Raw genomic sequence first — 24,526 nt, 5'->3', positions numbered from 1 at the left:
ACACACACCCCCTCGCAACAGGAAACACTCAGACTGTTTATGAGCCACAGATTGAACTAAATATCCCTTCGGTTCCACAGCTCTGTAGGCCTTGTCTTCAGCACCTCTGAACCACAACCCCACCGTACCAAATAAGATGAAACCTATGCTGGTCAGAGATTGGGGTGCAGGTAACAAAATTAACACAGGAATAGATCACATATAGGGACGCGGGTGGCGCTGTGGGTTAAACCACAGAGCCTAGGACTTGCCGATCAGAAGGTCGGCGGTTCAAATCCCTGCGACAGGGTGAGCTCCCGTAGCTGGGTCCCTGCTCCTGCCAACATAGCAGTTCGAAAGCACGTCAAAGTGCAAGTAGATAAATAGGTACCGCTCCAGCGGGAAGGTAAACGGCATTTCCATGTGCTGCTCTGGTTTGCCAGAAGCGGCTTAGTCATGCTGGCCACATGACCCGGAAGCTGTACGCCGGCTTCCTCAGCCAATAAAGTGAAATGAGTGCCGCAACCCCAGAGTCGGTCATGACGACCTAAAGGTGAGGGGTCCCTTTACCTTTATTCTGCTCAGAGAATGGGGTGCAGGTAACAAAATTAACGCAGAAATAGATCACATATAGGGATGCGGGTGGCGCTGTGGGTTAAACCACAGAGCCTAGGACTTGCCGATCAGAAGGTCGGTGGTTCAAATCCCCGCTATGGGTGAGCTCCCGTATTTGGGTCCCTGCTCCTGCCAACATAGCAGTTCGAAAGCACGCCAAAGTGCAAGTAGATAAATATGTACTGCTCCGGCGGGAAGGTAAACGGTGTTTCCGTGCGCTGCTCTGGTTTGCCAGAAGCGGCTTAGTCATGCTGGCCACATGACCTGGAAGCTGTACGCCGGCTCCTTTGGCCAATAAAGCGAGATGAGCGCCTCAACCCCAGAGTCGTCTGCAACTGGACCTAATGGTCGGGGGTCCCTTTACCTTTATCTTTAGATCACATATGAGACAAAGCGGCTCTTCAATTACCCAGGTAAGTGATGGATAGGCTCCCCCCAAAAAAATCAGTTGAGCCCTTCAGGCATTCTGGTCAAATACGCAAGAGCCCACAGGGCTCCTTGCTTGTGGAATGCTCTCCCCAGGGAGGATGGCCTGACCCATGGGTCAGCAAGGTTTACCTCGCCTGGGCCAATTCCCTCCAGTGGAGATCCCTCTGTGGGCCAGTTTGCGCTCGCGCATGAACGCGTGCACCTGTGATTTCTGGCATCTGCGCATGTGAAGATGCGATTTCCAGTGCTGTGGAAGTGAGTCCCCGCGCTGCGCTGTGCTGCGCAGGTTTAGCGCAGCACATGGGGACAGTCTGAGTGGGCGGCTCAGTTCAGGAGTGGCTCGTGGGCTGGTTAAATGACCCCTGTGGGTTGCTTGTGGCCCGTGGGCCTTAAGTTGCCTACTCCTGGCCTGACCCCTTCATTACATAGCTTTATCTTTTAGGCAAAAACATTTCTCTTCTTCCAGGCCTTTAGCTAATGAAACAATCTATGACCTTTTAAACTGTGTGGGGTGGGTATTGTTTTTGTTGTTGTGGTATGTGTTTTTTTGTTCTTATATTGAGACCCCTGGGTATAGGGCGGTACAGTGGTTCCTCGCAAGACGAATGCCTCGTAAGACGAAAAACGCGCAAGACGAAAGGGTTTTTTTTATATTTTTTGAGTTGCTTCGCAAGACGATTTTCCTATGGGCTTACTTCGCAAGACGTTTCCGTCTTGCGAGTTTGTTTCCTTTTTCTTACAACCGTTAATACCCAGGGAATCCGCGCTCCGCAAGACGAAAAAATCGCAAGTCGAAACAACTCGCGGAACGAATTAATTTTGTCTTGCGAGGCACCACTGTATATCAACAACAACAACTGTCCTGTGACCTTTGGATGATGGTGGCGTAGAAATTTAATAATAATAAATAAAAATAATAAGGCATCAGGCCATCTCTTCTGGCTCTGACCCAATAACACCACATCACCAGGGACCACCCCTAGGTTTCAGGTTAGGGCCCTGATATCTCAAGGTCCCGAATATTCCTGACCTGGAAACCCCTTTTCAAGTGTTTGAAAGGAAAACTCAAAGAGAACATTGAATGCCTGCCCTCTGCTGCCCGCTATTCCTGCCCTATCCAACTCCATCATGCATTGAAGGCCCTCGCTTTGGAAAGGAGAATGAGGGTTAAGCAGGGTCTCCCATGAAGATAACAGAGGCCAAGCCAGTGGCTCCTCCTTTTGATAGGTGATGCTACTTTGAAATCTAGAATCGGGGCAGGGTTATATAGCATTTGGCACATTTGGTTTCCCGACAGGTGATATTCAGAGGCACACTGCCTCCTGCAGAGCCATCGTGCTTAGTAACCCTTCATAGCCTAATCTTCCACGGAAAAGCCCATAACATCTCTTTCCTGCTTCTATAAAAATTCTTGCAGCATCATTTTCTAAACGGAAAGGTGGAGCTTTGACTTTAGATCCATGATCCCCTGTGATAAAAGCCTGTAAAGATCTCTGTAATGTATTGTGGGGTGCAAAATAGTAGGGAGAGTGTTAATTAAAGTGATTTAAGAGGAGTAGGATCATTCCCCTATCTCTGTGGTCAAATGCAAATGTTAAACTTCAAATCTATGCCCACATTGGCCTTGTAGCTTCTGTTACATAAGCAACTCTTCCCCCTTCTTTTCCTGAAGACAGCATTTTTTGATTACAAATAAATTTGCAACTTGTCTTCCCTTCAACCTTACATAACCTGCAAATAAGGTCATTTTTCCCCCTTATCAAAGTAACAAATATTTGCAGTGTGTCAGCTTGCAGATAACTCTGTGTGCCCCGCTAGATCTTGCTTATAAAAGGCCATTGTCTGAGGAGCTTGTGTTATATCTATTCAACCATGTTGAGAAATAAGAAGCTTCATTTTTTGGCTCTTGCTCTTGCAGGTAAGATAGAATTTTATAGTTGGATAGCGGTACATTGGAAGGTGTTTCATACTGAGTCAGTCCATTGCTCTAGCTAGCTCCCTGTTGTCTAGACCAGGGATTCCCAAACTTGGGTCTCCAGCTGTTTTAGGACTACAGTTCTCATCACTCTTGACCACTGGCCCTGCTAGCTAGGGATGATGGGAGTTGTAGTCCAAAAACAGCTGGAGACCCAAGTTTGGGGTTCCCTGGTCTAGACGAAGTGGCAGTGGTCCTCCAAGGTTATATGACCCTTTGCCAATTGGATGCCCTCCCATCAGCCTCAGTTTGGGGCCAATGGAATTGGTCACCCCAAACATCCTTTTCTACCTTCACAGGTGCAGTTCTCTGTTTAAGTCAAATGTGCCTTGGGGTTATGGAACAAAAATACACTTTAAAAAAATTGTAGTAGGTGCCTGTAAAGGTGAACTGTGGAAGAAAAGTTGCCCAGATCCATTTGTGTTTCCCTTGATAAAAGACTTTCTTTATAATGCATCTATAATGCAGCTACCCTTTTTCTTGTTCTTGGATTGTGTTCAGCAGCTGTTATTGATTCTTCATTCATTCAACCGTGTATGTATCTTACCCTTCCAATGCACTCCCTTTTTTTGGAGCAGTTTGTTGTTGTTGCTTAGTCATTTAGTCGTGTCCGACTCTTCGTGACCCCATGTTCCAGAGCACGCCAGGCACTCCTGTCTTCCACTGCCTCCCACAGTTTGGTCAAACTCATGCTGGTAGCTTCGAGAACACTTTCCAACCATCTCGTCCTCTGCCGTCCCCTTCTCCTTGTGCCCTCCATCTTTCCCAACATCAGGGTCTTTTCCAGGGAGTCTTCTCATGAGGTGGCCAAAGTATTGGAGCCTCAGCTTCAGGATCTGTCCTTCCAGTGAGCACTCAGGGCTGATCTCCTTCAGAATGGATAGGTTTGAGTTTGATCTTCTTGCAGTCCATGGGACTCTCAAGAGTCTCCTCCAGTACCATAATTCAAAAGCATCCATTCTTCAGCGATCAGCCTTCTTTATGGTCCAGCTCTCACTTCCATACATCACTACTGGGTAAACCATAGCTTTAACTATATGGACCTTTGTTGGCAAGGTGATGTCTCTGCTTTTTAAGATGCTTTGTCATTGCTTGGAGCAGTTTACAATAGTCCAAAGTGCTGTGATCCATAAGAACAATATACAAACAGTCTGAGGAGACAGAAATTGAAAGACTCCCCAGAGAAGAAACCCTCATCTGCCTAATATGACAAAAGCTTGCTGGAACAGGGAAGCTTTCACCAGGCAGTAAAGGAGAGGGCCAAATCAACCTTCAGTAATCTGGTGCAACCACCAAGAAGGCCCTTGCTCTTGTCCCAGTCAGTCAGGCATCCTACACAGCTGGGACATAGAGGAAGGTGTTTTAGGGAGTAGCAGGCTGATTACAGGTACTGGAAAAGGCAGTCTTTAGTGTATCTTGGCTCAAGCCATTGATCTGCGAGGATGTCTACCTCCTTCAATCATAAGTAGCAAAATAGTTCAAAACAGAACCAAAGAAAGGGGAGAAGATACTGGAAACGATGAATGCTTTTTGATAAATTAACTGGCAGTCTTTTGGTTCAAATGCCTTCCCTAGTGGCTTCTTTGTCTCTTTACAAATAAGACCCTGCAGGTTCTTTGAAAATGATGGTTTCTGAGCAATTTGTAAAGAAACATGCCCTTGAAGAAGGCGCTTTTGCAAATTTTGCAGGCAATTTTGACAATAAATGTGCACCCTTTCCAGCATCTTTGAGATACACTTCCACTTTTTTGTTTACATCATTGGACGCTTCCTGTTTTGGAAGATTTTCCTTTCACCAAACCGGTTCCCCACACAACATGCTTTAGCTCTTCTCTAGGAACAACCGGACTGGTTTCAGCTGGAAAACGGCAGCAATTCTGCCAGCTATCTGCTAAATCAGGTAAAATACAATATCCCTCTTCTCTCAATTCCTGTGACGGTGCCTTCCCGTTCTTCCCCAAAATGGGTGGCCAAATGTTGGCTTTGGGAATGGCATGTGGTTATTCTTACCAGCAGGCTATAAAGAATGTCAGTCACGCATGTGGAAAACCAATACAGGCAGATTCTGCTTCCCCCAAAATGAGAGATTTTTTTAAAAGCCACCAGTGGGCAGCACAAGCTTTTGCTAAGGGGTTTTTAAATCGTTTTTATTATTAAGTCTAAGACCTTCTGTGCCAGTTCAGATCTAGAATTAAAATGCTTCCCTTCTCTGGAGATTGCGTGGGATTACGTATTTATTTATTCAAGGGGGAGAAAGCGTATGGGATACGATCTCATTCAAAATGCTTCTGTTTGCAAAGTGGAATACAATGAACAGTATTCTTAAGGCCTGGCGGGATTAAGCATTATTCTAAGCATGCCATAGAACAGTCCCCAAAGCAAACCAGGTCCCCGCTGTAGCGCAATTGCCAGAATTGTGGCAGCACAATATGCAGATTGTGCTTATCAAGTGTTTTCATGGCACTTTAAATATCGGTACATGATGTCCCCGTAAACTTCAATATTTAAAAGGCCACGAACATTCTTGGCATCAGGTCACCAAAGAAAAGAAAGAATTTCTGGGGGTGGTCCGGGAGAAACTGTTACACCTCATATTGAGGGAACTCGGAAATCTTGACAGGGTAGACTGGAAAGATAATAGTTGCAATTTGCTCAACAAATTCAAGGCACTATTAATTCTGCAGCACATGTTTGTTTTTGGGGGGGTGGCGAACGTGCACGGACTTGAGCTATATCTCTGTAAAGTTCACCATTACTCCGTGGGATTAGGAAGCATTTTCAGAATGCCAGAAGTCCCAAAATTGTGTCAAAAGGCAATGGGATTGTGACCCGTCAAATAGAGCTAGGTGGAAATATGTAGACCATGGGTAGGCAAACTAAGGCCCGAGGGCCGGATCCAGCTCAATCGCCTTCTCAATCCAGCCCGCGGACGGTCCGGGAATCAGTGTGTTTTTACATTAGTAGAATGTGCCCTTTTATTTAAGATGCATCTCTTGGTTATTTGTGGGGCTTGCCTGGTGTTTTTACATGAGTAGAATGTGTGCTTTTATTTAAAATGCACCTCTGGGTTATTTGAGGGGCATAGGAATTTATTTTCCATCCAAAAAAATATAGTCCGGCCCCCCCACAAGGTCTGAGGGACAGTGGACCGGCCCCCTGCTGAAAAAGTTTGCTAACCCCTGATGGACACCTACAACATGGAGATCTGCTAGAGCAGGAATGGGGAATACCTGGACCTGCCAGATGTTAGACACGAATTCCCATTGGCCCCACTCAGCTTGGCAACGTATACAATGAGAGTTAAGTCAGAGATCTGTGTCCTACTGCTCTGCCCACAGTGGCATGCGGTCAGTGAACTAGGGGGACTAGGCTAGTCTTCTAAATGTTCCCGGTGAATTAGAGTATTAAAGTATTAAAGCCTGGAGCCTCCTTCTCAAAGCTCAGGAAGCTTCTGCCTAGCTTAGGGAGGAAGGAGTGATCCTCACATGCACGATGTTGTGGCATCACCACCACCCCAGTCGCTCTCTCAAGTTGGTGCCTCTGACCCTAATTGTTCCCCTACGAAAAATTTCACTGCACGCCACTGACTGCACAATAGTGCCGTCCCCACAACTTAGTTATATTAGGTGCATCTGAAAAGGAGCACAATCTTCTGTACATTCAGAACTCAGTAGGCCAGATCCTAAGTCAGTGTTCATGGAAATGCAGCCTTAGTTATCATCTCCTCTTCCACTTATCTTGCTTGGTGTCAAGAATGAGCCCATGGTGGACTCTGGGGGAAGCAGATTGGAGTAGACAGTAAGAGCAAAGGATTGGCCGGGAGTGATTGTCTAATTAATAGCTACTCAAAGGTCAGGAACTAGGAAACAAGGGTGATCAGGCCAGGGCCCAGGGGACAGACTTTTTTCCCCAGTAAGCAAGGCCAGCTCAAGAAATTTAGTTGCCTGAGGCGAAGGACAAGTTGTGCATACCCCCAATTAGAAGCCAATTGGACTGGTAGTTGAAGCTTTCTCCAATACTAGTGAGGGCAGCAGGATAGTGTGGGGGGGGAGGCAGGTCCCCATCTCATTATCTGCCGCCTGAGGCAGCTACCTCACTCTGCCAGCCCTGCCAATGGGTGTTCGGTGCTAACTGAGCCCTTAAAAACTCTCTGGGTATGGCTTACCCCTTCCAGGCCCTGTGGAAGAAGTAAGTCAGACCTAGTGAATATACAGAAAAATAGAGAATATGGTGAGCTGGCTTGTTGGAATATGGTGAGCATGGCTTGTTGACTCAATTGGCTTCTGCCAACTGTCAGTCACTGGGACCACCATGACCCCCAAGTTCATAAATTATACTCTGGTGGGTAGCTAGGTGCAAGGTAGCACCTCCTATTGGGACTTTTTTTCAGCCAGAACTTGCTGGAACTCCGGCACCTCTCAGGTGGCCGCCACTGCCATTCTAAGAGAACAAGAGGTGTTTGTGATGAGTTCCGGCACCTTCTTTTCCAGAAGAATAGCACTGCCTATTATAAACCCATGGGAGTCATACATATACTATAGAAGTGGATTAACTAGTTCCCAATACATTAACTGAAGAGTCATCATGACCAGAAAGATCCCTTGGTTGGAATTGTGAATGTTGCTTCATTCCCACAATGGTTTATTGTGTGACTTAACCTTCCTGCAGCTTTGACATGCTTCTCATAAGAAAAGAGCCTCGCTTCGGAGATGGATTCAATCACTGATATACTGTTAAATTAAATGGGGATAATTACGTTGAATTGTAATTTGGGAGCCAGCAATTAATATTTCCAGAAGCTTTAGTCAAAAGTGAAAGGCTCTGTGCAGTGGGATTTTAATTGACTTTATACAATGTTTGGTGGCAACAGCAACTTCTTATTAACATTCATTCTTGCCCAAAGATGTCTCACAAGCTCTTAGCTCACATCCAAACCATACATTTAAATTGCTTCTATGCTACTATGACAGTCTGTCCTGATCCCCCGGCCTACCTGCCAGCCAGACAGCATGCCAAGACCAAGTCCCAAATCTGAGGGTCCCTCAGCATTCACAAAGTCCACAGTCCGAAATCCGAAGCCGAAGGTCAGGAAATGAGGTTCAGGGTCGATCCAAGTCCCAAGTCAGGATGCATCAAGCCTGGAGTAGAAACCTGTGGAGGTTCAGAAGTATACAACACAAGGTCCCACAATTAATAATAATAATAATAATAATAATAATAATAATAATAATAATAATTTTTATTATTTATACCCTGCCCATCTGGCTGGGTTTCCCAGCCACTCTGGGCAGCTCCCAACATAATATTAAAAACACAATAAAACATTAAACATTAAAAAAAACTTCCCTAAACAGTGCTGCCTTCAGGTGTCTTCTAAAAGTCAGATAATTGTTTATTTCCTTGACATCTGATGGGAGGGCATTCCACAGGGCGGGTGCCACCACCGAGAAGGCCCTCTGCCTGGTTCCCTGTAACCTCACTTCTCGCAGTGAGGGAACCACCAGAAGGCCTTTGGAGCTGGACCTCAGTGTCCAGGCTGAACGATGGGGGTGGAGATGCTCCTTCAGGTATATTGGGCCGAGGCCATTTAGGGCTTTAAAGGTCAACACCAGCACTTTGAATTGTGCTCTGAAATATACTGGGAGCCAACATAGGTTTTCAGGACTGGTGCTATGTGTTCTCGGCAGCCACTCCCAGTCACCAGTCTAGCTGCCGCATTGTGGATTAGCAGTAGTTTCCGGGTCACCTTCAAAGGTAGCCCCACATAGAGCGCATTGCAGTAGTCCAAGCGGGAGATAACTAAAGCATGCACCACTCTGGCAAGACAGTCTGCAGGCAGATAGGGTCTCAGCCTGCATACCAGGTGGAGCTGGTAGACAGCCACCCTGGGCACAGAATTGACCTGCACCTCCATGGACAGCTGTGAGTCCAAAATGACTCCCAGGCTGCGCACCTGGTCCTTCAGGGGCACAGTTACCCCATTCAGGACCAGGGAGCCCAAGTTACAGGGAACCAGGCAGAGGGCCTTCTCAGTAGTGGAGCCTGTCCTGTGGAACGCCCTCCCACCAGATGTCAAAGATTACAACAACTACCAAACTTTTAGAAGACATCTGAAGGCAGCCCTGTTTAGGGAAACTTTTAATGTTTGATGTATTACAGTATTTTAATATTTTGTTGGAAGCCACCCAGATTGGCTGGGAAAGCCCAGCCAGATGGGCAGGGTATAAATAAATTATTATTATTATTATTATTATTATTATTATTATTATTATTATTATTATTATGGTGCTGCCTTTTGAACTAGTTCCATGTTCCACAAGTTACCCAAGAAGGATTTACTCCAAGTGAAATAACACCTGAGGTAGTTTCCATTCTCCATAATAATGGGAGAAAGCAGGTTGCGTATTTGCGAGCATTAAAAATTTGCAGTCACATGTCCAACATACAGCATAAAAACAAGATTCCAAGGGATCTCTTAGACTTCCCTCCTCCCCTTTGTGGGTCCTAATTTCCTCCTGCATCTTTTATAATAATCCAAATCTTTTACCTCTCTATTGTGTCAAAAATTCACCATTAAACTACAAGTGATATTCCAATCCTACTCACAATTTTAACTGTTTACAACGGTCTTTAAATAAGCTATAAATTTTCCCTGTTCCTTATTAAAATTTTGTTATTGGCCCAGAGATGGAAAGAAGATAAAGTCCCTACCAGAAAAGAATGGCAGATAAAGCTGAAATGGCTAGAATGACTGGAAGAATTAGAAATCAGGAAGATTGTATCCATTAATTTTTATTTCTCCCCTCTTAGTTTTAAGCCAGGCTTGCACTGCAAGGGAAGATGGACTGTATGGTTACTCACTGACCGGAAAACCAGAGAAGACAGAGAAAGGCTGGAGGTAAATGGCAGCTTTTGTTATTCCTCTCCACCCCAGTTCTTTGTGTATTTAATATTTTGTACACTGACAACACTTTTCCGATGTCTCTTGATTTTTCCTCAAATGTAAAGCCTTGCTTGATAGTGAAGAAGCCGTATGCTTTGCAAATGGATGTGGATTGTTTAATGCTGAAAACAATGTAAAGAGCAACAGAAAAATGCAACGATTGTGCATATGGCGCAATGCATGAGTAAAGATAAAAGATAGATAAAGCGTGTTCTCCTTCATGGAGAGCACATGTTGCGGTGGGGGCCGGCAGGACACTCCAAGGTTGGGGGCGGGCTAATTGACCGTTGGCCACTGATGCGATTGGGGCTTCCCTTGTTGGGAAGAAGTTAATGTTGCCATGTGTTGATTGACAGCCAGAAATGCTAAAACGTCTTGCACGAGGCTAGGGCTTCCTCTTTTCACACATGCATCAGATTGCCCATCCCTCCCTCCCTAGAATAGGGTTGTTGGCTTTGACCTTGCTATGCCTGTCATGGGGTCGTCTGCTTTGGGGCAGGGGCCCGGTAGGAATTTTGTTCATCTGGCTGATTGGCTGGGGCCATTTGGTTTTTGCCTACTGCGTAGCAAATTGTCACAACTTGTAAGGTTCGCGGTTAGGCATTGGTTTATGGTTTGGTTGGTTGAGGGGCATGGATTGGCTGTGCCTGCCCCTCTAATGCTGCTGCTGCAAGGGTTTTCCGTTAAAGGAATTGGGAGCTAACTATTGCTTGTCCACTCTGTCAAGGGGGCTCGGGCCATAGCAATGAGCTCCTGGTTGCATTTGGGGTGAGGGCAGGTTCCCTGCTCCGTCGCTACCCCCAAGTGTATTCCCCTATTCTGACTTTCGCATCGTGCGGAATGTCAGTCTGTCCCCCACGGTGGGGGCAGATAGTCGCAACCAATGCCTAAGCAACCACTCACATTTTTGTATTTTAATAAAGTTGTGGCCAAAATTATGCCAAAAATCTTAAACAAAAATTCTGTGTGATGTGTGAGTTATTGGGGTGGACCTGGGGACCTCGACACGCAACTACATTTACCTGCACAGAAGCCCAGGCAAAGCTGCACTCCAAAGGTTGCAGTGTATACCCAGAGCTCTGCATAAGCAAGAATAATCCATTTCTTCTGTGATGGGGCATGCCTCCCACACATATAATAATAAATAAATAAATAAATAAATAAATAAATAAATAAATAAATAATAATTTATACCCCGCCCATCTGGCTGGGTTTCCCCAGCCACTCTAGGCGGCTTACAGCACATACAAATTGTAAAACATTAGACAATAAAAATTTCCCGATACGGGGTTGCCTTCAGATGACTTCCAAAAGTCAGTTAGTTGTTTATTTTTTTGACATTTGACGGAAGGGCGTTTCACAGAGCCACTACCAAGAAGGCCTCACACTATATCAAGGGGATACTCCCTGATATTGAAAAGAATAAGTCAATCTTTGCTCATGTGGAGTTCACGGCCGCATCTACACAGCTATAAAAAAATCACTCTGAAAAATAACCGCTTTAAAGCTCGCAATGGAAAATTCCATGGAGTTCCAATTTCGACTCCACAGCGCCATCTGGTGTCACATTGTTATAACACGTTTATAACGTTTTATTTTTACTAATGTAGCTGAGTCCATGCATGTAGTCTAAGATCCTTTGTGGAAAGGGTGCTTGTGACACCTGCTAATAGAAGAGGAGTAGGCAAAGTGTGCTGATTCCTCTTTCCTTCTGTCCCCGCACCCTCAATCTGCTCTGGGACATTGTGGAACCATATGGAGTAGCACAGGAGAGGGAGATTAGGCAAATATTCCCTCTCTCCTTCTATCAGAAAGAGCCTCTCCTGGATCAGAGGTGCTACCTTTCATGGTAAAACTCCTTCTATGAGCAGAAGGGTATCTTAGGATCCAGTCCTGAGTGTCTGGAGAGTAGAAACCATTATTTTAATAACAAACAATGGAGCCTGGCTCAGGGCATAAGAATTGATTTGATTTTCACAAATGGAATTGCAACGCAATGGTTCTGAATCAATAAAACTGTTCACTGGACGGGAACTAGATGACATAAAGTTGGATTTAATTACCACAAACTGAATCACAATGCAATTATTCTGGATGAATAAAGGGTTCACTAGATGGGACAAAGAGTAATAATGGACATTTATGTCCCAGATGCCTTCTCTGCCAGTCGACTTGTGTGGCCATGTGGCATATTATTGAATTATAAGGCCTTGATTGTAAAATTTTGATCCGGATTTAGCTGATCCGGATTAAAATCCCAACCGATTCATGGATCCATTTCCTTGCGTCTCCATGTAAACTATAAAACACTTTGCAGAAATGTCATAAAGCGGTGGGTAATATTCTTTCGATGGGATATATTTAGACACATGAACTGATCACTAGAGTGAGATTTTGGAGATCCATGCTTACCGAATGTTCAGAGAACAAAATATTTTTCACTCCTTGCTGACTGCTCATAGGAACAGACAATATAGTATGAAGATAAATGGCTGTGTGTCTTTTCCAGGGTGGCCCTGTCAAGACATGGAACAGCTTCCCTCTACGGAAATGACATTCCTCAACTTACGTTGGATGTGGAGTTTCAGACAGAGGACAGAGTCAGGTTTAAGGTGAGTGAAAGAGAAAGCAAGCAAGGAAAGAAGTTGGTCAGCTATAATCATCATCATCATCATCATCATCATCATCATCTATTATTTGTACCCCGCCCATCTGGCTGGGTTTCCCCAGCCACTCTGGGCGGCTTCCCTAGAAACCAAAAATACACTAAAATATCACACATTAAAAACTTCCCTGAACAGGGCTGCCTTAAGATGTCCTCTGAATGTCAGGTAGTTGTTTATCGCTTTGACATCTGATGGGAGGGCGTTCCACAGGGCGGGCGCCACTACCGAGAAGGCCCTTTGTCTGGTTGCCTGTAACCTCACTTCTCGCAATGAGGGAACAGCCAGAAGGCCCTCGGCGCTGGACCTCAGCGTCCGGGCAGAACGATGGGAGTGGAGACGCTCCTTCAGGTATACTGGGCAGAGGCCATTTAGGGCTTTAAAGGTCAACACCAGCACTTTGAATTGTGCTCGGAAACATACTGGGAGCCAATGTAGGTCTTTCAAGACCGGTGTTATGTGGTCTCGGCGGCTGCCCCCAGTCACCAGTCTAGCTGCCACATTCTGGATTAGTTGTAGTTTCCGAGTCACCTTCAAAGGTAGCCCCACGTAGAGCGCATTGCAGTAGTCCAAGCGGGAGATAACTAGAGCATGCACCACTCTGGCGAGACAGTCCGCGGGCAGGTAGGGTCTCAGCCTGCGTACCAGGTGGAGTTGGTAGACAGATGCCCTGGATACAGAATTGACCTGCGCCTATCATTTATGCACAACCTACTGATAACTCTATGTTTATTTTGTATGTGTCTCTTCTTATTTGGAAATAGATCTATGACCCTAACAACCAACGCTTCGAAGTTCCTCTCAAAATTGAATCCCCTCCTCTCGCTGCTGCTGACACCAGCTATGACATTGAATTTGTCAACGATTTATCTCTTCGGTTTAAAATCATAAGGAAAGCCACAGGAACTGTGCTGTGAGTACAAGCTATATTAAGTTTGCTTGCTGGGGGGAAAAAAGAAAGAAAACAAGAAGTGATGGAACTGAGATGAGCACCATTTCTCATGCATTACAGCTTGGCTCAGCATGAAAGGAAAAGAAAAATGATCCTTTCTATCCTGAGTAGAAGTTCTGTTTGTCACAGAAATAGCAGGGAGCAAATTATTCCTTGTCTTCGCTGAAGGGATAAAATGCCAAGTGCACACATGCAGATGAAGAAATATTGAATGAGTATATTTTCTTTCCATAATCCCTCATCAGATGGATGATTAGCTAATACTCTTTGCCCTTGTGCAGATAGGAGTTAGTGTTATGTACTGTGTTGATCAGGATCCAAAAGGCAGCAGTCTGATTGGTGCTAGAACAATAGGATTCAGAATGCAGCAGTCTGATTGGTGCTAGAACAATAGGATTCAGAATGCAGCAGTCTGATTGGTCCTAGAACAATAGGGTCCAGAATGTAGCAGTCTGATTGGTCCACAGGAGCCACCCAATCCAGCTCTAGGTGGAAGTGAATCCGCAACCTGATTGGCCTACAGGTGAATCCCGGAATTAGCCAACCACGTGGGGCCCATTGTGTAAATAATGTATATAAAGCAGACATTCTGGGGGAACTTCCATTCCTCCTCACCGCTATGAGCTGAATAAAGAGCATGAAATCCACTCTTGACTCCGAGTATATTTCAGTTAGTTTAAGAATTCTTCAGGAAAAGGCACATTATATGTGTCCAGATCTTCACATGTAATGATCACACTGTATCTACCGCGCTTCATATCCATGTAGCCATAGCCAGTCTCAACCTTTGGTCATGCATACATGCAATGAAATGGGTGATCATCATATGTTATAATCTACATGTAGGATGGCATTTATTCTCACATGAAATCTGCGTAGGAAATTGAGAATGTATGAAGAGGCCCTGAGACAAGGATAAGATCGTCTGCTAGGTTTTGGGCATCTGATTCTGGTTTCTGAAATGTGGATTTAATGGCATTTGCCAGCTTTACGAAAAGAGGAGACTGAGCAGTAGTTTAGAGGAAGCCAGAGGGCAGTCTTGGCTAATACGTTTATCGGCAGTAAAGCAAGATGCTTGGCTGCTTAACATTGCCTGGAAGGAGAAACAATATCAGGAAATCATGATTCCTTTCAGGGGCTCATGTAAGTTCTTTCAAAATCTGCTTCTCTTTCTTTCTTTCAATGGAGAATTAATTTTCAAGGTGATGCTTGGTTAGTCGCTTTTACCAAAAGAGGATGTGTTGAATGAAACATTAGCGTGGGAAAAAGGCTAGCAGGGATTTCATATAACATGTTCAGACAGGAGGGGGGAAGGCATAGACAGTGCCAGGGGGAGGCAGGGGGGCTGTTAAAAACAACACCCCCCCAGCAAGTCGCTCTCCTTCCACTTATTCTGCCCCCATTTCTGAACTCCTGTTTATTAACAAGTGCATTTTTTTTTCTTTCTCAATTTTCACCCGCTTAGAAATATACCGTATTTTTTGCTCTATAAGACTCACTTTTTCCCCTCCTAAAAAGTAAGGGGAAATGTGTGTGCGTCTTATGGAGCGAATGCAGGCTGCGCAGCTATCACAGAACAGCAGGCTGCTTTCGCTGCACAGCGATCCCTCTTGCTGTTCTGGCTTCTGAGATTCAGAATATTTTTTTTCTTGTTTTCCTCCTCCAAAAACTAGGTGCATCTTGTAGTCTGGTGCATCTTATAGAGCGAAAAATATGGTACTTTGACCCCTCAGTATCCCCTCTGCCATTTTTCCATGGCATGAAAGGCAGAGCCAGTCAGTCTTGATTTCAGGGTCTCAGCCCAACTGAACTGCACTCTTCTTCATTTCATTTTGTGTGTGAAATAAAAATCCTTGCTCCTTGCATTCATTGGTTCCTCTGTTCAAACTGGACCTTGTTGTTCCCCTCAAAAAACTTGCACTAGCCAGGCGAAGAGGAGAGGGGCAAGGGGATGTTATTGATGCCATCTTAGAACCAGATGTTCTTGATGCCATCTTAGAACCATCTTAGAACCATGCTCGCCCAACTTATACTAGCAGTGTGGCTATTCCCATACTGTAGTTGCATAGCTGTCAACTTACAGATTTGAAAATAAGGGACCAGCAGCCTCGAAAATAAGGGATCAGCAGCCAAAATAAGGGATTTTCCGGGAACAGGTATATTCAACTTCTGAGCCAAAGACAGAAAGCCCAGCCAGCAGCCAAATGAAGCCTCAACAATAAGGGACAGCAGCAGGACATGGCGCTGGGATAAGGGACTGTCCCGCCAAATAAGGGACACTTGACACCTATGTGTAGTTGTTTGACTGGCATTTATTCTTCTTGTTTGGTTTCCGCCTTTTCTTTCCTCCCTTGAAATCACTGGGACTGAAACTCTCAGTCTACACCCATAAGCATGCAATTAACTCATGCTTTCTAGAGAAGGAAGTCCCACTAGACCAAGTGGGATTTTCTTCTTAGTATGCAAGTTTAGGACTGTCCTGCCTTTCTCATTTGTTTTCTGCGGGGCTTAGGCATGCCCGGCTACCGCCACGCGCATATTTGCACTGGCAAACTCTGCTACACCGAAAAGAGTGGAGTTAATATAGTCGGCTTATCAGAAAGCCAAGCCGGGGTTTACAAAGGGATGTGCCCCGACTGATTAACATTAAATGAACATCCGTACAGTGGTACCTCAGGTTACAGACGCTTCAGGTTACAGACACTTCAGGCTACAGTCTCCACTAACCCAGAAATAGTACCTTGGGTTAAGAACTTGCTTCAGGATGAGAACAGAAATCGTGCTCCGGTGGCGCAGCAGCAGCAGGAGGCCCCATTAGCTAAAGTGGTGCTTCAGGTTAAGAACAGTTTCAGGTTAAGAACGGACCTCCGGAACAAATTGAGTACTTAACCAGAGGTACCACTGTACAGAACTGTCAAGTTGGAAGGGACCACAGACCACAATGGTAATCTAGTCCAACCTTCTGCAATGCAGGAATCTTTCGCCCAACATTGGGCTTGAACTCACAGCGCTGAGATTAAGAGTTTCTCGCTCCACCAACTGAACTATCTATGCCACTGGTAAAACAATTACCGTATAATCTGTAAAACACCTAAAGTAGAGTGGTACCTCGGTTTAAGTACTTAATTCGTTCCGGAGGTCCGTTCTTAACCTGAAACTGTTCTTAACCTGAAGCACCACTTTAGCTAATGGGGCCTCCTGCTGCCGCCATGCCGCCGGAGCCCAATTTCTGGGTTAGCGGAGTGTGTATGTAACCTGAAGCGTATGTAACCTGAAGCGTATGTAACCCGAGGTACCACTGTAATAGGCTGAGCAGCCACAATTGCAGCAGAAGTCTTATTACAGGACTCACAAAGTACTACAGCTAATCTACAAAACAATATTGTCAGCATGAACAAAATAGCATCCAGAAAATAAACTGAGCGCTGCTGAATTCGTGCACAAATTCTCCCCACCCTGATGACCCATAATCTTTCACTCTGCTCAGTTCGTTCTTGTTTGCATTGTTCCCTGGCTCAGGAAAGACCCAAGCAGTAGCAACCGGGGGGTTTCTCCCAGTTTCCAAACACAACATGCCATCTACACTGCTACATTGGCTGCTACCAGAACCATATTCTGCAGGCCAGGCGCCACTGTGCCTCTTAGTGAAACACCTTCCAGATACATGTTTACCTGCATAACAGGTATATTGAGACCTAAGAAGAATCAGATGGGTGAGGTGGGTGCGAAATGTCAAGTATAAGGTTAAAAAAATAAAAATAAAAATAATTCTAAGCCAAGGCAAACTTTTCCAGCAGAAGGAAAGCCTGGCAGGAATTAGAAAACAGTGGAGAGGAATATTTGGATAGGATCTCTCTCTGTGTGTTTTCCAGCCAGGGGTTTCAAAATTAAAGCAGAATTTTTGATAAATGTGTGGAAAAGCTGGTGGTCATTGGGGCTTGCAGAAAAGCTTGTGGCAGGAAAAAGGCATGAATTAATATGCCAGAAAACTGACACACACACACACACACACACACACACAGAGAGAGAGAGAGAGAGAGAGAATGTGCAACCAGCTGCAGCAGTGCAAGGCCAATTGTTTGCCAATAAAGAAAGGGACCAATTTTGCATCTTTGAAAATAAAATATTGCTCAAAGCAATCAATAAGCTGCAAATGAGGCCGGCGGGCAGTTTTTCCAGCTGCATTTGAATGTCTGAATAGATGATAAATTGTGTCTAGAGAGCAACACAAAATCCTTCTGTACCTGCTGTATAATTTGAGGGCCCCTAAAGAAGCTCTGCCATCGCTCAGCCACCTCTGAGTCCCCAGACCTTTTTGTACCTTTTATCTCTGTCTAGCAGGCTTTATATTTTTGGATAACCTTTCCCCGAAAGCCCTAATGCACCTCCCTATCCCACAATTTTTCTGGCATAATTTAGGTAACCCCATTCCAAGGGATGCTGTTGACATAGTGACATGTAGATATTTATATCTAGGGTTAAATCACCTCCCTGCCTTTTCTATACTATAATCACTGCAATAAGTAATACGACGCATTACTTACTGTACCACAGAGATTTCACAAAGACTGGCTAATTTCCATAGATAAATAGGTTAGACAGAATAAACATGCTTTTGACAGTGATATTAGGTGCTTTGCTCAGTTCATGATCTGGCTGAGAAGCAGCTATCAAGACTTTCCCCCAGGCCAGCATGGCTGCCCACCTCGTAGCAATTGTCACAACTCGGCGGTTTAGGCATTGGGTGAGTCTTTGGTGGAGGGGAGGTTGTAGCCCAGGTTTCCCCAAACTTGGGTCTCCAGCTGTTTTTGGACTACAACTCCCATCATCCCTAGCTAGCAGGACCAATGGTCTCAGATGATGGGAATTGTAGTCCAAAACAGTTGGAGACCCAAGTTTGGGAAACACTGCTGTAGCTTCTGCCTGCTCCTCCAGGTTTCGGGGGGGTATCCTCTTAAAGGGATCCAGTGGGAGTTGCTTCTGTCCGGAAGCCCAGCTGGGGGTGGGGGCCATAGCACTCCTCAAAGGGGTCCCTATTTGACATGTGTCATAGGCCCCTCCTTCACCCCTGGGTTGACCCCATCTAGTATACCCCAGCAGATTGGCTGGTATCTCAATGATTATATTCAATGCCTATGCTAAACCTCTGTATCTGTAGTCAATAAAGTTGTGGCCTGATTTGACCCAAAATACTGCTTATTGGGATGCCAGTGGCACTGTGGGTTAAACCACAGAGCCTAGGACTTGCAGATCGGAAGGTCGGCAGTTCGAATCCCTGCAACGGGGTGAGCTCCCGTTGCTCGGTCCCTGCTCCTGCCAATCTAGAAGTTTGAAAGCATGTCAAAGTGCAAGTAGATAAATAGGTACCACTCCAGTGGGAAGGTAAACGGCGTTTCTATGCACTGCTCTGGTTCGCCACAAGCGGCTTAGTCATGCTGGCCACATGACCCAGAAGCTGTATGCTGGCTCCCTCAGCCAATAAAACGAGAGTTGGCCCCGACTGGACCTAATGGTCAGGGGTCCCTTTACCTTTACTGCTTATTGGGGTGACAGTCATGGGGGATGCTGGGGGGTGGATGGGTCACACAAATGTGCTTTATCTGGCTACTATATTGTGTAACATATAGCTATGTTCTGTATCTAAGTGAAAAATCCCAATGGGGAGTTTTTAAATGTCAGACTTGCAGGAGAAAAAGAGACAGCATATTGAATGGGGACAAGTTAGCCTAGGGGGGAGTGTACATTCTTGATTGCTGTTTACATTATACTCAGCATTTCAGCTCCTGCAGAGAGATTGTTTGCAGTGACCAAAATGCATGAGTATCAGATAGTGTTCGTAGGGGTTAATAGGCCAGGACTCTGTCAGAGGAGCTAAGTAGGCAAGGCTGCGATGTTAAATTGGGTGGACAACAAGGGATGACCTCCTGCAAACCCGGTGGTTACGTAGTAAGGACGGACGTCAGTGAAATACTCTACACATGAACAATTTTTTCCAAACCTTGACAGCACCAGGCGTTAGGTGAAAAACAGAGATTAGATGCACAGCTTCTGTGCAACTGATTCTTACAATACTTATGTGCAGAATGCCTCAACCCCAGGGCTGAATCCAAGGTTAGTTCTGCTCAGAGAAGATGCATCAAAATTAATGGAAGTGAATAACTCAGGTTCGTTAATTTCAATGGGTTTACTCTGAGCATAACTTTGCCACCTTCACGGAAGGTCCTTGTGGTAACTTCAGGGAAGCCCCAAGACCCCTCGTCTAAGTGTTTTCCTTCCGTTGCTCACAGTTGCATGCTGCAATAGCACTGGGAGCATGCAATGGCACTGGGAACATGTTTTTATGCAGGGTACCACTTAGAGCTTTTAAAAGTAATAAGCAGCTCGTAGCTGCTTTTAAATAAATGCACACATGGATACTGTGTGGACCAACCCTTAGTTCTGATGAACTGAGTGCAACTGAGTAGAAGACTATGAATCACAGAGATGGGGAAAGAGAATGTGTGAATTCAACAGTGCTGAGTTTGTATTTGGCTGTTAGTTTGTTAAGATTCTTCTGTGGGTTATGAGTGCTGTAATGCCTTGGGAATTTTATAACGATTAGCCTTTTATATAGTTGTTCTGGGATTTTCTGCATGAAAGGCAGATGTTCTATAGCATTCCCCACATTGAGTGCATTGGGACGCGGGTGGTGCTGTGGTGTAAACCACTGAGCCTAGGGCTTGCCGATCGGAAGGTCAGTGGTTCAAATCCCTGCGGCGGGGTGAGCTCCCGTTGCTCAGTCCCAGCTCCTGCCAACCTAACAGTTCAAAAGCACGTCAAAGTGCAAGTAGATAAATAGGTACCGCTCTGGCGGGAAGGTAAACAGCATTTCCGTGTGCTGCTCTGGTTTCGCCAGAAGCTGCTCAGTCATGCTGGCCACATGACCTGGAAAAACTGTCTGCGGACAAACGCCGGCTCCCTTGGCCAGTAAAGCGAGATGAGCGCCGCAACCCCAGAATTGTTCACTACTGGACTTAATTGTCAGGGGTCCCTTACTTTTACCTTTTTCACATTGAGTGCAGCTCCCAGACTGAATAAGCTTGCTCACCTCTGCATTACAAAACCACCCAGTTTTACTCCCATGTTACCATGGGGTAAGCTTATGTCGCAAATCCAATGCTAGGGAAATAACTGCCACCTCTTAACCTTAGAGTTCAGGGTACTGTCCACATTCTCTGCCCACATGGAGAGTTTTTTAGACATTTGCATTTATGCCAGAAACCAACCATATGCCATGAAATAATGGAGTTCTGTGCCACCTCACTTGTCAAGAACTTAACTGTGAAGCTGCCCCTTGGTGGTAGTCACTATCTCTGTAGGGTGGCCTATTACATCGAAGTAATACGATGCTGAATTAGATGGAGTGCTACTTTGATCCTACGTGATCATTCTCGAATGGCCAACAATATATTTTCCCCTTTAACAACTTAGTGTGGGCCTGCCATTTGTAAAAGAAGTCAGAAAATCTTTCCCCCACCCAGACAATTTCTCTGCAATATTGACTGTGGTGCAACGCTTTGTTAAACGCTGCAGCTGGGAAAGCAAGAAACAAATAACCACATCTAATCAGAAACTTTGCTAATTTCCAATCCGCTGCTCTGGAGTTCATTTGTTATATATAGATTCTGGTGGCAAACAAAGGCTGCGAGGGGGCTTTCTGCAGAGAGAAAAGCTATTAGAATGATTAAAAACGCCATTGTTTTAAGCTGCAGTTCCTCCTGAAAGCAATGCAAATTGCTGCGTGGAATTTGTACAGCCCCCAACACAGCCATTCTTCTTGTTGAGCGTGTTCGATTTTTGCAAAGAATGAGGTGATTCGATTTGTTTTCGTTTGAGGGCGGTGTTTAGTAGGGTGATTTAGAAATCTGGTGTTTGTGTTGTGGTGTGTGTGCTTTAATCTAGAAATGCATTCTTCCAAGCAAATGCATATTGAGAATGTGCTTTATTTCCACTGAATGGGCAGCAGAGCTCTGCCAAGGCACGGATGTGGGATTTTGTGAGATGTTTTCTTGGTGGATTGCATTCAATACAAGGATCTTAACAGAACAGGCAATTGCAAGAGAAAATGGTAAGCACTTAATAACCACTTGGTTACTTTATTTATTATTAGATTTGTATCCCACACTTCTTCCAAGGAACTCAAGATGGCACACATGGGCCTACCATTTCCCCATCTTTCCCCTCACAACAACCCTGTGAAGTAGATTAAGCTGAGAGACCATGACTGTCCCAATCTTATTATTTATACCCTGCCCATCTGGCTGGGTTTCCCAGCCACTCTGGGCAGTTTACGGTACATATAAAAAATTGTAAAACATTAGACAATAAAAGCATCCCGATGCAGGGCTGCCTCCAGGTGTCTTCTAAAAGTCAGATAGTTGTTTATTTCCTTGACATCTGATGGCAGGGCGTTCCACAGGGCGGGCGCCACCACCGAGAAGGCCCTCTGCCTGGTTCCCTGTAACCTCACTTCTCACAGTAAGGGAACCGCCAGACAGCCTTTGGAGCTGGACCTCAGTGTCCGGGCTGAATGATGGGGGTGGAGACGCTCCTTCAGGTATACTGGCCTGAGGCCATTTAGGGTTTTAAAGGTCAGCACCAACATTTTGAATTGTGCTCGGAAACTTACAGTGGTACCTCGGATTAAGTACTTAATTCGTTCTGAAGGTCCGTTCTTAACCTGAAGCTGTTCTTAACCTGAAGCACCACTTTAGCTAATGGGGCCTCCCACTGCCACCATGCCGCTGGAGCACGATTTCTGTTCTCATCCTGAAGCAAAGTTCTTAACCTGAGGTACTATTTCTGGGTTAGCGGAGTCTGTAAGCTGAAGCGTATGTAACCTGAAGCGTATGTAACCCAAGGTACCACTGTACTGGGAGCCAATGTAGGCCTTTCAAGACCGGGGTTATCTGGTCTCAGTGGCTGCTCCCAGTCACCAGTCTAGCTGCCACATTCTGGATTAGTTGTAGTTTCCAGGTCACCTTCAAAGGTAGCCCCATGTAGAGCACATTGCAGTAGTCCAAACGGGAGACAACCAGACCATGCACAGTCTGTGGACAGCTAGGGGCTCAGCCAGCATACCAGATGGAGCTGCCCTGGACACAGAACTGACCTGCGCCTCCATGGACAGCTGTGAGTCCAAAAGGACTCCCAGGCTGCATAACGGGTCCTTCCAGGGCACAGTTATCCCATTCAGGACCAGGGTGTCCCCCACACCTGCCTGCCCCCTGTCCCCCCAAAATAGTATTTCTGTCTTGTCAGGATTCAACCTCAGTCTGTTAGCCACCATCCATCCTCCAACCGCCTCCAGACACAGGACATTCACTGGTTCTGATTTAAAAGAGAGGTACAGCTGGGTATCATCCACATACTGATGAACAGCCAGCCCACCCCCTCTGATGATCTCTCCCAGCGGCTTCATATAGATGTTAGAAAGCACAGGGGAGAGGACAGAGCCCCAGGGCACCTCACAAGTGAGAGCCCAGGGGTCTGAATACTCATCCCCCAATAACCACTTTCTGGACATGGCCCAGAAGGAAGGAGTGCCCCCCCCCAGCTCCCAGATGGTCCAGAAGGATGTCATGGTCAATGGTATCAAAGGCCAATGGCTTAGTGCCCTAGGCTGGCTTTTTGAGCACAACGATTGATTCCATCCATGTTCCACCTTGCCTTTGACTTACTCACCATGGTTCATGGAAATGTAGGGCCATGGCAATTTACTTTTGGGTAGACAATTTATTTTTGGGTATTTATTTTATTATTTCAGTCTCAGGACTCCTCTTTGTGATTAAGAGCCCAGGGTGGATACAGCATAAAAAGCTTTAAATTATAAAATCACTTATCTCAAATGTGCCATCTTGGCAACACTTGAGCACCCATAATTTCATAGCTGGCCACATTAAGTCAACCCCCTACAAAGGCCTGAGTGAAGAAGCACATGTGTACCTGGCACTGAAAGGTAAACAATGAAATTGGCAGATTGAGGGAAGGGTGTCCCACAAATATAAAGATCTTAATACATGGGTTGGCTGGAATAGGGAGAGGTGTTTGGGGTTTTAATCCAACAAAATCATCCTGTTAGCATGTTTTGGCGTTAGTAGTTTGCTCTTAAGTACTCTGTTTTATTGTTAGTTTGGGTTATATTTTTATAACCAAAGTCAAGGGGGCCCCCTATAAATGACACTGGATGAAAACCACTAAAAAAATGTATCCCCGTGAGAATGCCATGTAATGCTTACAAAAGACATGCCCATTCATTCATTCATTCATTCATTTGTTACTGCAAGCCCTGTCTTTGTAAAAAAAATATTAAAAAATCCGAGTTAGCTTCCTAGGAGATAAAAATTTCAAAATATGGGAGGCTCTAAGACTCTTGAGAAAATCATTTTGTTGTTGTTGTTGTTGTTAATCTAAGAGACAGAGGAACTTGGAGGAAAATTCAAAATGATCTAGAGAAGGAGGAGAAATCAGGATGTGAGCTTGGAATGATGCTTTGATCCTTTGCCACATTCCAAGTCTCTGTGATGTTTGGACGATCGGAATCCTGGGCTGCAAAATATAAGGAAACTATAAAATGGTTTTAGAGGAGAAGGTGTTTTGCAAGTTGTCTGGCTCCTGTCCCTTGGACGGGTTTTGCTCATTTGAAGGAGCAGTCGTGCAGACGTTGGCATTTCAAACAGAATTGCAATGCGCAGCAATAAATGTTCCTTTGGGTTGTTTACAAAGAAGCAGCGGCAGGAAGTTCATAAAGAACCCAGCCAAGTGCAAATGCCAGTTTCATGAATACTGTCATGATTTATCCAAGAGTCGCCATCAAAGTTTTACAACTGTGAAAGTTTATCAAGCTCCCCAGCTGTCCAGATAAGAAAAGCAGAGGGTGGTATTGCCTGGAACTATTGTAGGAAGAAAGCAGGTTGATGTCCTCAGGAGAA

At 45.3% G+C, this 24,526-nt stretch overlaps 1 protein-coding gene across 2 annotated transcripts in view; it reads left to right on the top strand.

Annotated features, from left to right (window-relative positions):
• The first annotated feature begins 2,820 nt into the window (after positions 1-2,820).
• Positions 2,821-24,526, top strand: part of LOC309350742 (sucrase-isomaltase, intestinal-like) — a 100,748-nt gene continuing 79,042 nt past the window's right edge. For both annotated transcript variants that reach the window (XM_081877897.1, XM_081877896.1), the window contains exons 1-4: positions 2,821-2,941; positions 9,809-9,896; positions 12,451-12,553; positions 13,369-13,517. In XM_081877897.1, the coding sequence (XP_081734023.1) occupies positions 2,896-2,941; positions 9,809-9,896; positions 12,451-12,553; positions 13,369-13,517 (386 nt within the window). In that variant the 5' untranslated portion in view covers positions 2,821-2,895. The remainder of the gene's footprint in view (positions 2,942-9,808; positions 9,897-12,450; positions 12,554-13,368; positions 13,518-24,526) is intronic.

This window comes from Podarcis erhardii, assembly GCF_964252035.2.
Source record: "Podarcis erhardii genome assembly, chromosome: 10".
NCBI lineage: Eukaryota > Metazoa > Chordata > Lepidosauria > Squamata > Lacertidae > Podarcis > Podarcis erhardii.
Note: the sequence above shows the minus strand (reverse complement) of the source record. Positions and strands in the feature narration are given on the sequence as shown.